Below are 16,189 nucleotides of genomic sequence, written 5' to 3' on the forward strand. Positions count from 1 at the left end.
ATTTCTTGTAGACTGCTTTGCTGGAGGCCTCTGTCTTCAGCTTCCACAACTCGTGACATGCCACCAGCGTTGATTGCCTTGCTCCTCTTGCTGTGCTCTTTCGACTCCGCTATCAGATGGGGGAGCTCCGTGCAACACCGGACAGTCGGATAACGACAAACGACAAGGTGGAGATGCATCCAACAAGCGTGAACGCCGTCCAGCCACCGGTGTAGAAAAGGTAAACATGCCACTGAGTTTTCCCCAGTTTCTTACGTAGGCTGGCGACCTGCGTGATCAAGGAAGCCCACTCTCTCTTTGGGCCTTTGGGTTACCAGGTGCTGGCGACCTGTGTGATCAAGGAAGCCCACTCTCTCTTTGGGCCTTTGGGTTACCAGGTGCTGGCGACCTAAGTGATCAAGGAAGCCATTTCAAGCCACTATAATCCTCAGCAAGTAAACAATCGCCGCATTGGAACTCTGAGTCGTCCAGTTTGTCCAGAAACAAAGTGTAGTAGATACAGCCCCTACAGCCATGGGACCAGGTAGGACATACAGCCCCTACAGCCATGGGACCAGGTAGTAGATACAGCCCCTACAGCCATGGGACCAGGTAGGAGATACAGCCCCTACAGCCATGGGACCAGGTAGGAGATACAGCCCCTACAGCCATGGGACCAGGTAGGAGATACATCCCCTATAGCCATGGGACCAGGTAGGAGATACAGCCCCTATAGCCATGGGACCAGGTAGGAGATACAGCCCCTACAGCCATGGGACCGGGTAGGAGATACAGCCCCTATAGCCATGGGACCGGGTAGGAGATACAGCCCCTACAGCCATGGGACCGGGTAGGAGATACAGCCCCTACAGCCATGGGACCGGGTTGGAGATACAGCCCCTACAGCCATGGGACCGGGTTGGAGATACAGCCCCTACAGCCATGGGACCGGGTTGGAGATACAGCCCCTACAGCCATGGGACCGGGTTGGAGATACAGCCCCTACAGCCATGGGACCGGGTAGGAGAACAGCCCCTACAGCCATGGGACCAGGTAGGAGATACAGCCCCTACAGCCATGGGACCAGGTAGGAGATACAGCCCCTACAGCCATGGGACCAGGTAGGAGAACAGCCCATACAGCCATGGGACCAGGTAGGAGAACAGCCCCTACAGCCATGGGACCAGGTAGGAGAACAGCCCCTACAGCCATGGGACCAGGTAGGAGATACAGCCCCTACAGCCATGGGAGCAGTAATGTACTTCTCCAGACAGAGAGGGCTCCATTACAAAAGTCATCTGGTAACAACTTTGTTAGCTTGATGGCTAGCAGCTTAGTGACACGTGGCTGTGGGGTGAAGTTGCACGTGGCTGTGGGGTGAAGTTGCACGTGGCTGTGGGGTGAAGTTGCACGTGGCTGTGGGGTGAAGTTGCACGTGGCTGTGGGGTGAAGTTGCACGTGGCTGTGGGGTGAAGTTGCACTTGGCTGTGGGGTGAAGTTGCACTTGGCTGTGGGGTGAAGTTGCACGTGGCTAAGGTTTCCATAGGAATGAGGTGGGGAGGACTATGAAGCAGTACAGGCCTGAACAGAGAGAGGTTAGCATGAATAACAGACTGACACACCGCTGCCAGTATGAGCTCACCCAGGGGACCATGAACACACTGTTACAGAGGAACAGAGGGCTGTGTGTGTTTACGAGAGAGGGGGAGTTTAGAGAGAGAGAGAGGGAGAGTCATGTAGAGAGAGAGAGAATGGGGGTCATGTAGAGACAGGGGGGTCATGTAGAGAGAGAGAGGGGGGTCATGAGAGAGAGAGAAGGGGGGGGTCATGTAGAGAGAGAGAGAGAGAAGGGGGGTCATGTAGAGAGAGAGAAGGGGGGGGTCATGTAGAGAGAGAGAGAAGGGGGTCATGTAGAGAGAGAGAGAGAGAGAGTGGGGAGAGTCACGTAGAGAGAGAGTGGGGGAGAGAGAGAGAGAAGGGGGAGGTCATGAGAGAGAGAGAGTCACGAGAGAGAGGGGGTCATAGAGAGAGTGGGAGAGTCATGTAGAGAGCGGGAGAGAGTCACAGAGAGGAGAGTCACGTAGAGAGAGAGTGGGGGAGAGTCACGTAGAGAGAGCGGGGAGAGCGGGGGAGAGTCACGAGAGAGAGGGGGAGAGCGGGGGGGGAGAGTCACGTAGAGAGAGAGCAGGGGGGGAGGGGAGAGAGTCGGGGGAGACGAGAGAGAGAGAGCGGGGAGAGAGTCACGTAGAGAGAGCGGGGAGAGAGTCACGTAGAGAGAGAGTGGGGGAGAGTCACGTAGAGAGAGAGCGGGGAGAGTCACGTGAGAGAGAGAGCGGGGGAGAGTCACGAGAGAGAGAGCGGGGGAGAGCGGGGGAGAGTCACGTAGAGAGAGAGGCGGGGGAGAGTCACGTAGAGAGAGAGCGGGGGAGAGTCACGTAGAGAGAGGCGGAGGGGGGAGAGTCACGTAGAGAGAGAGCGGGGGAGAGTCACGTAGAGAGAGAGCGGGGGGAGAGTCACGTGAGAGAGAGAGAGAGCGTAGAGAGAGAGGGGGAGAGTCACGTAGAGAGAGAGAGCGGGGGGGAGAGTCACGTAGAGAGAGAGAGCGGGGGAGAGTCACGTAGAGAGAGAGAGGGGGGAGAGTCAGAGAGAGAGACGTAGAGAGAGAGCGGGGGGAGTCACGCAGAGAGAGGAGGGGGAGAGTAGAGAGAGAGAGAGAGCGGGAGGAGCCATGCAGAGAGCGGGAGGAGTCATGCAGAGAGCGGGAGGAGCCATGCAGAGAGCGGGAGGAGCCATGCAGAGAGCGGGAGGAGCCATGCAGAGAGCGGGAGGAGCCATGCAGAGAGGGAGGAGCCATGCAGAGAGCGGGAGGAGCCATGCAGAGAGAGGGAGGAGCCATGCAGAGAGAGGGGGAGGAGCCATGCAGAGAGGCGTCCACTGGGAGGTAGGTGGGGGCGGTGCATCTTGTAGAAAACACAAACTCACCTCTTTTACAAGAGCACTGCTCTGTGAAGTATGAATGAACTGACTCCTGCTGAGTCCTGTATCACTGTAAATACTGCACGACCAATGCAGATGTCAGATTGACCAAGCGCCCAGATGCACAATGCACTTCTCCCCACAGAATGAGCTCTTTCTCCTGACAATATGTGCACGTTCACTGTTTCATCACTTCATTGTGTGAATTGTTTTGCGTTTGATTGTTAGTGTCTATCAATTCCCCATTACACACCTCACAAGTAGTACCAATTAATTCCTATCATTCTACAATGTTTGTTACTTTGGTTACGATCATTTCTCTTAATGCCTTTCATATTAGTATTCCAGTATTTAGTCTTCATTTTCAGAATGGGCATATTATTTGGAATGGGCCTGATTTAAGCATAGAAGTAGTCCTATTGGCTACTTGGCCTGATTTACGCATAGAAGTAGTCCTATTGGCTACCTGGCCTGATTTACACATAGAAGTAGTCCTATTAGCTACCTGGCCTGATTTACCTATAGAAGTAGTCCTATTGGCTACCTGGCCTGATTTACCTGGCCTGCATAGAAAGTAGTGGCCTATTTTGGCTACCTGGCCTGATTTACACATAGAAGTAGTCCTATTGGCTACCTGGCCTGATTTACACATAGAAGTAGGCCTATTGGCTGCCTGGCCTGATTTACACATAGAAGTAGTCCTATTGACTACCTGGCCTGATTTACGCATAGAAGTAGTCCTATTGGCTACCTGGCCTGATTTACGCATAGAAGTAGTCCTATTGACTACCTGGCCTGATTTACACATAGAAGTAGTCCTATTGACTACCTGGCCTGATTTACACATAGAAGTAGTCCTATTGACTACCTGGCCTGATTTACACATAGAAGTAGTCCTATTGACTACCTGGCCTGTGCACAAATGTAGACATATAAAATGTGGCCATTTGTGGATCTGATAGTATTTCTGATTGGCTTAACTTACCACCAATAATAACCTGTGGAGCTTCTCAACGTAATATTTTCTTCACCTCAAACAGCGAGCAAACAAAGTCTGTTTCTACATCCATTGAGAATTACTATAGTTGCTCAAAATCTTTCCAGCTCTCTACCTTTTGATAACCACTCAGCGTGAAATGGAAAAATGTCATGCTCTGATCCAGTGGAAATGTCATAAAATAGGCCTACCTGATTACCTCTTATCAGTGCTCGACTTGGACTGAAATAGATTTCGGTACTCATTTTGGATGCTGGTACTGTTAATATTTAGTTGCAGGAGTTCCACAATACTTTAGAGAGAATATTCTATAAGAGGAACAGGAGCTCAAGCAGTAGAACATTTGAGGTGTCAGTACTCAGCTCCGGTGAGCTCCTGCCCAAGTCAAGCACTGCTTCTTATCCCTTGTGCAAATAGCCTACAGCTGTGTCTGTCCCAAGCTCACTGGGGAGGGAAACGGAGGGCCCAGAATATTTTATACAATGTTGCAAGTTCGCTAATGCAAGCTTCTGGCATGACCCAAGTTCATAGTTGGTACAATGTTTCAAGGTGCTTCAAGCCTGACCAAGTTAATAGTTGATACAATGTTTCAAGGTGCTTCAGGCCTGACCCAAGTTAATAGTTGATACAATGTTTCAAGGTGCTTCTGGCCTGACCCAAGTTAATAGTTGATACAATGTTTCAAGGTGCTTCAGGCCTGACCCAAGTTAATAGTTGATACAATGTTTCAAGGTGCTTCAGGCCTGACCCAAGTTAATAGTTGATACAATGTTTCAAGGTGCTTCAGGCCTGACCCAAGTTAATAGTTGATACAATGTTTCAAGTTTGTTGCAGACAGGCCATGTGTAGCCAATGTGATTTATATGATATTTATTTTTAAATCAGGATATTTTCTACCTGCAATGTTTTTATTTGTTGGCTTTATGTAGGCTATTTTTACATAGTTGCCAATGGCAACAGAAGGGACTTTTTAAGTTATTTTTTATTTAGATTTGGATAGAATTTTGATTAACCGCATGACAATGACGTTATAATAAATGAAATGAAACTGTTTCACAAATATTTGCATTTGAAAACCATAACTGACAAGTAGATCGGTAGAAAAGGTCAAATAAATTGACATTCCACATGAGAAAGTTTGACGAATCATCACGTAGCTTATTACCGGCAACTTCAGGAGAGTAACGGCAGAATCTGTGAAAGCCAGCAAGAGAGGGAAGAGGATGGTCCGGACAGGTTAAGTTTTTCTTTCTTCTGGTAATCTTGATCTCTGGCTCCCTCTTGAGTCATTTGTCTTATTATATTAAACCGTAAGCTTAAAGCATCAGACAAGCTCAAAACATATATAGTTGATTTGATTAATACACATAGTGTGTGTCTACATTTGGAAAAATACATGTTTTAAAAACAAACGACTTTCGGGTTGACCAAGATGTTATTTGTCGGGTACAGTCCTAGTTCTCACACTGACCTCACACACCACAAGAGCATCAACTACAATACCCACAATCCACCTTCCTCTAGCTAAGGCAAGCACACACACACACAGGACCTACTTCTTGCTGGCCTCACACACGTCTGTGATGTTGGAGAAGAGGTGGTGGTGCTCGGTCTTGGTCATGGTGTCACTGAGCTCCGCTGAGTTCTGAAACATCCGGATCAGAACCTCCAGACTGTGGAGGTAGGAGTGTTCTGACGATATCAACTCAAATATGGCCTGATTGAGAGAGAGAGACAGAGAGAGAGAGACAGAGAGAGAGAGACAGAGAGAGAGAGACAGAGAGAGAGACAGAGAGAGAGAGACAGAGACAGAGAGAGACACAGAGAGACAGAGACAGACAGAGACAGAGAGACAGAGAGACAGAGAGACAGAGAGACAGAGAGACAGAGAGACAGAGAGAGAGAGAGACAGACAGAGACAGAGAGAGAGTGAGACGAGAGAGAGACGAGAGAGGAGAGAGAGAGAGACGAGAGAGACAGAGAGAGAGAGAGACAGAGAGAGAGAGAGAGAGAGAGAGACAGAGAGAGAGAGAGAGAGAGAGAGAGAGAGAGAGAGAGACGAGAGAGAGAGACAGAGAGAGAGAGACGAGAGAGAGAGACGAGAGAGAGAGAGAGAGAGAGTGTAAATGAAATGCATTAATGTACCTAACATCTGTGAGCTGTACTAATATCTCTGGCATGTCATTGGTCAGTAACGTGTGTGTGAGGTGCAGGCTAGAGAGATGTCGTAGCAGGGCTGAAAGGCCAGCTGGCAACATTCAAATCAAATCAAATCAAATTTTATTTGTCACATACACATGGTTAGCAGATGTTAATGCGAGTGTAGCGAAATGCTTGTGCTTCTAGTTCCGACAATGCAGTGATAACCAACAAGTAATCTAACTAACAATTCTAAAACTACTGTCTTATACACAGTGTAAGGGGATAAAGAATATGTACATAAGGATATATGAGTGAGTGATGGTACAGAGCAGCATACAGTAGATGGTATCGAGTACAGTATATACATATGAGCTGAGTATGTAGACAAAGTAAACAAAGTGGCATAGTTAAAGTGGCTAGTGATACATGTATTACATAAGGATGCAGTCGATGATGTAGAGTACAGTATATACGTATGCATATGAGATGAATAATGTAGGGTAAGTAACATTATATAAGGTAGCATTGTTTAAAGTGGCTAGTGATATATTTACATCATTTCCCATCAATTCCCATTATTAAAGTGGCTGGAGTTGGGTCAGTGTCAATGACAGTGTGTTGGCAGCAGCCACTCAATGGTGGCTGTTTAACAGTCTGATAGCCTTGAGATAGAAGCTGTTTTTCAGTCTCTCAGTCCCAGCTTTGATGCACCTGTACTGACCTCGCCTTCTGGATGATAGCGGGGTGAACAGGCAGTGGTTCGGGTGGTTGATGTCCTTGATGATCTTTATGGCCTTCCTGTAACATCGGGTGGTGTAGGTGTCCTGGAGGGCAGGTAGTTTGCCCCGGTGATCGTTGTGCAGACCTCACTACCCTCTGGAGAGCCTTACGGTTGAGGCGGAGCAGTTGCCGTACCAGGCGGTGATACAGCCCGCCAGGATGCTCTCGATTGTGCATCTGTAGAAGTTCGTGAGTGCTCCTGGTGACAAGCCAAATTTCTTCAGCCTCCTGAGGTTGAAGAGGCGCTGCTGCGCCTTCTTCACGACGCTGTCAGTGTGAGTGGACCAATTCAGTTTGTCTGTGATGTGTATGCCGAGGAACTTAAAACTTGCTACCCTCTCCACTACTGTTCCATCGATGTGGATAGGGGGGTGTTCCCTCTGCTGTTTCCTGAAGTCCACAATCATCTCCTTAGTTTTGTTGACGTTGAGTGTGAGGTTATTTTCCTGACACCACACTCCGAGGGCCCTCACCTCCTCCCTGTAGGCCGTCTCGTCGTTGTTGGTAATCAAGCCTACCACTGTTGTGTCGTCCGCAAACTTGATGATTGAGTTGGAGGCGTGCGTGGCCACGCAGTCGTGGGTGAACAGGGAGTACAGGAGAGGGCTCAGAACGCACCCTTGTGGGGCCCCGTGTTGAGGATCAGCGGGGAGGAGATGTTGTTGCCTACCCTCACCACCTGGGGCGGCCCGTCAGGAAGTCCAGTACCCAGTTGCACAGGGCGGGGTTGAGACCCAGGGTCTCGAGCTTGATGACGAGCTTGGAGGGTACTATGGTGTTGAATGCCGAGCTGTAGTCGATGAACAGCATTCTCACATAGGTATTCCTCTTGTCCAGGTGGGTTAGGGCAGTGTGGTTGAGATTGCATCGTCTGTGGACCTATTTGGGCGGTAAGCAAATTGGAGTGGGTCTAGGGTGTCAGGTAGGGTGGAGGTGATATGGTCCTTGACTAGTCTCTCAAAGCACTTCATGATGACGGAAGTGAGTGCTACGGGGGCGGTAGTCGTTTAGCTCAGTTACCTTAGCTTTCTTGGGAACAGGAACAATGGTGGCCCTCTTGAAGCATGTGGGAACAGCAGACTGGTATAGGGATTGATTGAATATGTCCGTAAACACACCGGCCAGCTGGTCTGCGCATGCTCTGAGGGCGCGGCTGGGGATGCCGTCTGGGCCTGCAGCCTTGCGAGGGTTAACACGTTTAAATGTCTTACTCACCTCGGCTGCAGTGAAGGAGAGACCGCATGTTTCGTTGCAGGCCGTGTCAGTGGCACTGTATTGTCCTCAAGCGGGCAAAAAGTTATTTAGTCTGCCTGGGAGCAAGACATCCTGGTCCGTGACTGGGCTGGGTTTCTTCCTGTAGTCCGTGATTGACTGTAGACCCTGCCACATGCCTCTTGTGTCTGAGCCATTGAATTGAGATTCCACTTTGTCTCTGTACTGACGCTTAGCTTGTTTAATAGCCTTGCGGAGGGAATAGCTGCATTGTTTATATTCGGACATGTTACCAGACACCTTGCCTGATTAAAAGCAGTGGTTCGCGCTTTCAGTTTCACGCGAATGCTGCCATCAATCCACGGTTTCTGGTTTGGGAATGTTTTTATCGTTGCTATGGGAACGACATCTTCGACGCACGTTCTAATGAACTCGCACACCGAATCAGCGTATTCGGAAACATGTCCCAGTCCACGTGATGGAAGCGGTCTTGGAGTGTGGAGTCAGCTTGGTCTGACCAGCGTTGGACAGACCTCAGCGTGGGAGCCTCTTGTTTAAGTTTCTGCCTGTAGGCAGGATCAACAAAATGGAGTCGTGGTCAGCTTTTAGGGGGGCCAGGGCCTTATATGCGTCGCGGAAGTTAGAGTAACAATGATCCAGGTTTTACCACCCCTGGTTGCGCAATCGATATGCTGATAAAATTTAGGGAGTCTTGTTTTCAGATTAGCTTTGTTAAAATCCCCAGCTACAATGAATGCAGCCTCCGGATAAATGGTTTCCAGTTTGCAAAGAGTTAAATAAAGTTCGTTCAGAGCCATCGATGTCTCTGCTTGGGGGGGGATATATACGGCTGTGATTATAATCGAAGAGAATTCTCTTGGAAGATAATGCGGTCTACATTTGATTGTGAGGAATTCTAAATCAGGTGAACAGAAGGATTTGAGTTCCTGTATGTTTCCTTCATCACACCATGTCTTGTTAGTCATGAGGCATACGCCCCCGCACCTCTTCTTACCAGAAAGATGTTTGTTTCTGTCGGCGCGATGCGTGGAGAAACCCGTTGGCTGCACCGCATCGGATAGCGTCTTCCCAGTAAGCCATGTTTCCGTGAAGCAGAGAACATTGCAGTCTCTGATGTCCCTCTGGAATGCTACCCTTGCTCGGATTTCATCAACCTTGTTGTCAAGAGACTGGACATTGGCAAGAAGAATGCTGGGGAGTGGTGCGCGATGTGCCCTTGTCCGGAGTCTGACCAGAAGACCGCTACGTTTCCCTCTTTTTCGGAGTCGTTTTCTTGGGTCGCTGCATGCGATCCATTCCGTTGTCCTGTTTGTAAGGCAGAACACAGGATCCGCGTCGCAGAAAACATATTCTTGGTCATACTGATGGTGAGTTGACGCTGATCTTATATTCAGTAGTTCTTCTCGACTGTATGTAATGAAACCTAAGATGACCTGGGGTACTAATGTAAGAAATAACACGTAAAAAAACAAAAAACTGCATAGTTTCCTAGGAACGCGAAGCGAGGCGGCCATCTCTGTCGGCGCCGGAAGTTAGCTACATTCAAGACAGAACTCAAATAAAACATCACATTTAAAAAAACATATGTTGATAAGGGAAACACTGGTATGTTATACCTCTGTTCATTTAATCAAAACCATATGTTGGTAAGGTTAACACTGGTATGTTATACCTCTGTACATTTCATCAAAACAGTACTTGTGTTACATCTCTGTCCTCTATAGACATTTATTTGCTATGAATTCATCTGTCCCTGACATATAAACTGGTTTATTTGTCTACGGTCCATATTTTCTAGCCCTCCCCTTTAAGGAGGGTTTATTACTGCTACAGAGAGGTTACAGGAAGGGGAGGTCAGGCACCGTATATTACATTTCCCAGGGTGCTACAGGAAGGGGAGGTCAGGCACCGTATATTACATTTCCCAGGGTGCTACAGGAAGGGGAGGTCAGGCACCGTATATTACATTTCCCAGGGTGCTACAGGACGAGGAGGTCAGACACCGTATATTACATTTCCCAGGGTGCTACAGGAAGGGGAGGTCAGGCACCGTATATTACATTTCCCAGGGTGCTACAGGAAGGGGAGGTCAGGCACCGTATATTACATTTCCCAGGGTGCTACAGGAAGGGGAGGTCAGACACCGTATATTACATTTTGCTACCAGGGAGGTCAGACACCGTATATTACATTTCCCAGGGTGCTACAGGAAGGGGAGGTCAGGCACCGTATATTACATTTCCCAGGGTGCTACAGGAAGGGGAGGTCAGGCACCGTATATTACATTTCCCAGGGTGCCCAGGAGGTCAGGCACCGTATATTGCATTTCAGGGTGCTACAGGGAGGTCAGACACCGTATATTACATTTCCCAGGGTGCTACAGGAAGGGGAGGTCAGGCACCGTATATTACATTTCCCAGGGTGCTACAGGAAGGGGAGGTCAGACACCGTATATTACATTTCCCAGGGTGCTACAGGAAGGGGAGGTCAGGCACCGTATATTACATTTCCCAGGGTGCTACAGGAAGGGGAGGTCAGACACCGTATATTACATTTCCCAGGGTGCTACAGGAAGTTACTTTTCTGTGTGTACAGATTTCTAACATTTCCCAGGGTCTGGAAGGGGAGGTCAGACACCGTATATTACATTTCCCAGGGTGCTACAGGACGAGGAGGTCAGACACCGTATATTACATTTCCCAGGGTGCTACAGGAAGGGAGGTCAGGCACCGTATATTACATTTCCAGGGTGCTACAGGAAGGGGAGGTCAGGCACCGTATATTACATTTCCCAGGGTGCTACAGGAAGGGGAGGTCACACCGTATACTTACATTTCCCAGGGTGCTACTGAAGGGAGGTCACACACACACGTATATTACATTTCCCAGGGTGCTACAGGAAGGGGAGGTCAGACACCATATTACATTTCCCAGGGTGCTACAGGAAGGGAGGTCAGACACCGTATATTACATTTCCCAGGGTGCTACAGGAAGGGGAGGTCAGACACCGTATATTACATTTCCCAGGGTGCTACAGGAAGGGGAGGTCAGGCGTATATTACATTTCCCAGGGTGCTACAGGAACGTATATTACACAGGGTGCTACAGGAAGGGGAGGTCAGGCACCGTATATTACATTTCCCAGGGTGCTACAGGAAGGGGAGGTCAGGCACCGTATATTACATTTCCCAGGGTGCTACAGGAAGGGATAATATTACATTTCCCAGGGGTGCTACAGGAAGTTAGGTACACATTTCACTCTCTGGAGGCACACACACTGAGGAGGAACTGTCCATGTTGGAAGGGAAAGGGTTACTCACACACACACACTAACTGTACTCCCGTCTCCTGCCTGGTCACACACACACACACACACACTGAATAAGGCTGTTACACACACACACACACTGAATAAGGCTGTTACACACACACACACACTGAATAAGGCTGTTACACACACACACACTGAATAAGGCTGTTACACACACACACACACACTGAATAAGGCTGTTACACACACACACACACTGAATAAGGCTGTTACACACACACACACACACTGAATAAGTCTGTTACACACACACACACACACTGAATAAGTCTGTTACACACACACACACACACTGAATAAGTCTGTTACACACACACACACACACTGAATAAGTCTGTTACACACACACACACTGAATAAGTCTGTTACACACACACACACACTGAATAAGTCTGTTACACACACACACACACACTGAATAAGGAACACACACACACTGAATAAGTCTGTTCAGTAACACACACTGAATAAGTCTGTTACACACACACACACTGAATAAGTCTGTAACAACACACACTGAATAAGTCTGTTACACACACACACTGAATAAGTCTGTTACACACACAACACACACACACAGTCTACACACTGGGGCTAGAACTCCTGGCTGAGGTAACAGTAACACCAAGGAACAATGCGCTAGAACATCGGGTTCAGTAACAACACAAGTCTAATGGCTAGAACATCGGGTTCAGTAACAACACAAGTCTAATGGCTAGAACATCGGGTTCAGTAACAAGTCTAATGGCTAGAACATCGGGTTCAGTCTAATGGCTAGAACATCGGGTTCAGTAACAACACAAGTCTAATGGCTAGAACATCGGGTTCAGTAACAACACAAGTCTAATGGCTAGAACATCGGGTTCAGTAACAACACAAGTCTAATGGCTAGAACATCGGGTTCAGTAACAACACAAGTCTAATGGCTAGAACATCGGGTTCAGTAACAACACAAGTCTAATGGCTAGAACATCGGGTTCAGTAACAACACAAGTCTAATGGCTAGAACATCGGGTTCAGTAACAACACAAGTCTAATGGCTAGAACACCAGGTTCAGTAACAACAGGAATTGTTTAATGGCTAGAACATCTGGGTTCATAACAACACAAGTCTAATGGCCACCACTTAGTCACAACCAGGTACATGCTGTCCGCTTAGAGGAATGAAAGGAATTGTTTAGAGGTGAGGCAGACCTCTGTGTCCATCAAGGTTGTCTCTATCGGTATCCATCACAGGTAGTCCTAACTCTCAGACCTAGGGGTCCGCTTTTAGAGAAATGAAAGCTACTGTGTGTTCAGCCCAACTCTCAGACCTAGGGGTCCGCTTTTAGAGAAATGAAAGCTACTGTGTGTTCAGCCCAACTCTCAGACCTAGGGGTCCGCTTTTAGAGAAATGAAAGCTACTGTGTGTTCAGCCCAACTCTCAGACCTAGGGGTCCGCTTTTAGAGAAATGAAAGCTACTGTGTGTTCAGCCCATCTCTCAGACCTAGGGGTCTTTCTCTGAGAAAGGTGGCCCTAGCAACGATTCAACATCTGCTTGCCTCTCCCACAGAAGGTTCTGAGGGAAATGAATAACAGAACTGTTCAAGTGGTGAGAAAGTAGTTTGTTTCATAGGTGTCTATGCGTCAACACACCACACGTGATGTCTTCCTGAGCCAAAGAGATGGGGGTTTAGGTGTCTATGCGTCAACACACCACACGTGATGTCTTCCTGATCCAAAGAGAGGGGGGTTTAGGTGTCAATGCGTCAACACACCACACGTGATGTCTTCCTGAGCCAAAGAGAGGGGGGTTTAGGTGTCAATGCGTCAACACACCACACGTGATGTCTTCCTGATCCAAAGAGATGGGGGTTTAGGTGTCTATGTGTCTTCCTGAGCCAAAGAGAGGGGGGTTTAGGTGTCTATGTGTCAACACACCACACGTGATGTCTTCCTGATCCAAAGAGAGGGGGCTTTAGGTGTCTATGCGTCAACACACCACACGTGATGTCTTCCTGATCCAAAGAGAGGGGGGTTTAGGTGTCAATGCGTCAACACACCACACGTGATGTCTTCCTGAGCCAAAGAGAGGGGGGTTTAGGTGTCTATGCGTCAACACACCACACGTGATGTCTTCCTGATCCAAAGAGAGGGGGGTTTAGGTGTCAATGCGTCAACACACCACACGTGATGTCTTCCTGATCCAAAGAGATGGGGGTTTAGGTGTCTATGCGTCTTCCAGAGCCAAAGAGATGGGGGTTTAGGTGTCAATGCGTCAACACACCACACGTGATGTCTTCCTGATCCAAAGAGATTAGGGTTTAGCTGTCCAGAATGTTGAGTGGATTTACACTGAACATGCTCAACAGTGACGATGTGACAGTCAGGGAGTCAGAGCCTCCCTTCTTCTGGACCTATGGAGGAGGAAGGTTCCACTGGTCAGGGACACCGAGGACAACTTCCTGGGCTTCAGGAGGAAGGTTCCACTGGTCGGCGAAACCGAGGACAACTTCCTGGGCTTCAGGAGGAAGGTTCCACTGGTCAGCGACACCGAGGACAACTTCCTGGGCTTCAGGAGGAAGGTTCCACTGGTCAGCGACACAGAGGACAACTTCCTGGGCTTCAGGAGGAAGGTTCCACTGGTCAGCGACACAGAGGACAACTTCCTGGGCTTCAGGAGGAAGGTTCCACTGGTCAGGGACACAGAGGACAACTTCCTGGGCTTCAGGAGGAAGGTTCCACTGGTCAGGGACACAGAGGACAACTTCCTGGGCTCAGGAGGAAGGTTCCACTGGTCAGGGACACCGAGGACAACTTCCTGGGCTTCAGGAGGAAGGTTCCACTGGTCAGGGACACCGAAGACAACTTCCTGGGCTTCAGGAGGAAGGTTCCACTGGTCAGGGACACAGAGGACAACTTCCTGGGCTTCAGGAGGAAGGTTCCACTGGTCAGGGACACAGAGGACAACTTCCTGGGCTTCAGGAGGAAGGTTCCACTGGTCAGGGACACCGAGGACAACTTCCTGGGCTTCAGGAGGAAGGTTCCACTGGTCAGGGACACCGAGGACAACTTCCTGTGCTTCAGGAGGAAGGTTCCACTGGTCAGGGACACCGAGGACAACTTCCTGGGCTTCAGGAGGAAGGTTCCACTGGTCAGTGACACCGAGGACAACTTCCTGGGCTTCAGGAGGAAGGTTCCACTGGTCAGCGACACCGAGGACAACTTCCTGGGCTTCAGGAGGAAGGTTCCACTGGTCAGCGACACCGAGGACAACTTCCTGGGCTTCAGGAGGAAGGTTCCACTGGTCAGCGACACCGAGGACAACTTCCTGGGCTTCAGGAGGAAGGTTCCACTGGTCAGGGACACCGAGGACAACTTCCTGGGCTTCAGGAGGAAGGTTCCACTGGTCAGGGACACCGAGGACAACTTCCTGGGCTTCAGGAGGAAGGTTCCACTGGTCAGCGACACCGAGGACAACTTCCTGGGCTTCAGGAGGAAGGCCAATGGAAAATTAGAGAGACACTCGCACTACGGGCTTTGGAGTCTGATCAGATTGGCCAGACCTCAACAACCTGTGCAAACGGACTGGAGTAGAGCTCAGGTGGACACGGACTGACAGGTAAACTGAGCCAGTGACTGGAGTAGAGCTCAGGTGGACACGGACTGACAGGTAAACTGAGCCAGTGGCTGGAGTGGACACGGACTGCTCAGTGGTGGAGCTCAGGTGGACGGACTGATAGGTAAACTGAGCCAGTGACTGGAGTAGAGCTCAGGTGGACACGGACTGACAGGTAAACTGAGCCAGTGGCTGGAGTAGAACTCAGGTGGACACGGACTGACAGGTAAACTGAGCCAGTGGCTGGAGTAGAGGTCAGGTGGACACGGACTGATAGGTAGACTGAGCCAGTGACTGGAGTAGAACTCAGGTGGACACGGACTGACAGGTAAACTGAGCCAGTGGCTGGAGTAGAGCTCAGGTGGACACGGACTGATAGGTAAACTGAGCCAGTGGCTGGAGTAGAGCTCAGGTGGACACGGATTGACAGGTAAACTGAGCCAGTGACGGCCTCTGATGTAGTTGTGTTCAGATCTCAGTGTTGTTGTGGAGGATTCTGTCACCATGAACATCTCATCCTAAATCCAGGACTCCTTGGTATCAGACGGACGTGTAGGAGTATGCATGTTTGTGGGTGTGTGAATATGCATGGTTGTGTATGTGTGTTTGAATTAAACAGTGTGTCCCTAAGGTTTAACCCACTGTAAAACAGGAGCTACCTGGAGCTACGCCCCCCCCACACACACACATTAACTCTGGATGGTTAAGGTCAGGCATTATCTCTGAATGGTTAAGGTCAGGCATTATCTCTGAATGGTTAAGGTATTAACTCTGAATGGTTAAGGTCAGGCATTAACTCTGAATGGTTAAGGTCAGGCATTATCTCTGAATGGTTAAGGTCAGGCATTATCTCTGAATGGTTAAGGTCAGGCATTATCTCTGAATGGTTAAGGTATTAACTCTGAATGGTTAAGGTATTAACTCTGAATGGTTAAGGTATTAACTCTGAATGGTTAAGGTATTAACTCTGAATGGTTAAGGTATTAACTCTGAATGGTTAAGGTATTAACTCTGAATGGTTAAGGTATTAACTCTGAATGGTTAAGGTATTAACTCTGAATGGTTAAGGTATTAACTCTGAATGGTTAAGGTCAGGGTTAAGGTCAGGGTTAAGGTTTGGTTTAAAACAAAAATCTCTAAAACATCGTTCTA

The 16,189-nt window shown here is 48.9% G+C and overlaps 1 protein-coding gene across 1 annotated transcript in view; it reads right to left on the bottom strand.

Annotated features, from left to right (window-relative positions):
* The window catches only part of LOC115125118 (rho guanine nucleotide exchange factor 26-like), a 130,255-nt gene that overhangs the window by 89,900 nt on the left and 24,166 nt on the right, over positions 1-16,189 (bottom strand). The window contains 1 exon segment of the mRNA XM_065000579.1: positions 5,509-5,669. Within this exon segment, the coding sequence (XP_064856651.1) occupies positions 5,509-5,669 (161 nt within the window).

The sequence above is a fragment of the Oncorhynchus nerka genome, linkage group LG14 (genome assembly GCF_034236695.1).
Source record: "Oncorhynchus nerka isolate Pitt River linkage group LG14, Oner_Uvic_2.0, whole genome shotgun sequence".
Taxonomy (NCBI): domain Eukaryota; kingdom Metazoa; phylum Chordata; class Actinopteri; order Salmoniformes; family Salmonidae; genus Oncorhynchus; species Oncorhynchus nerka.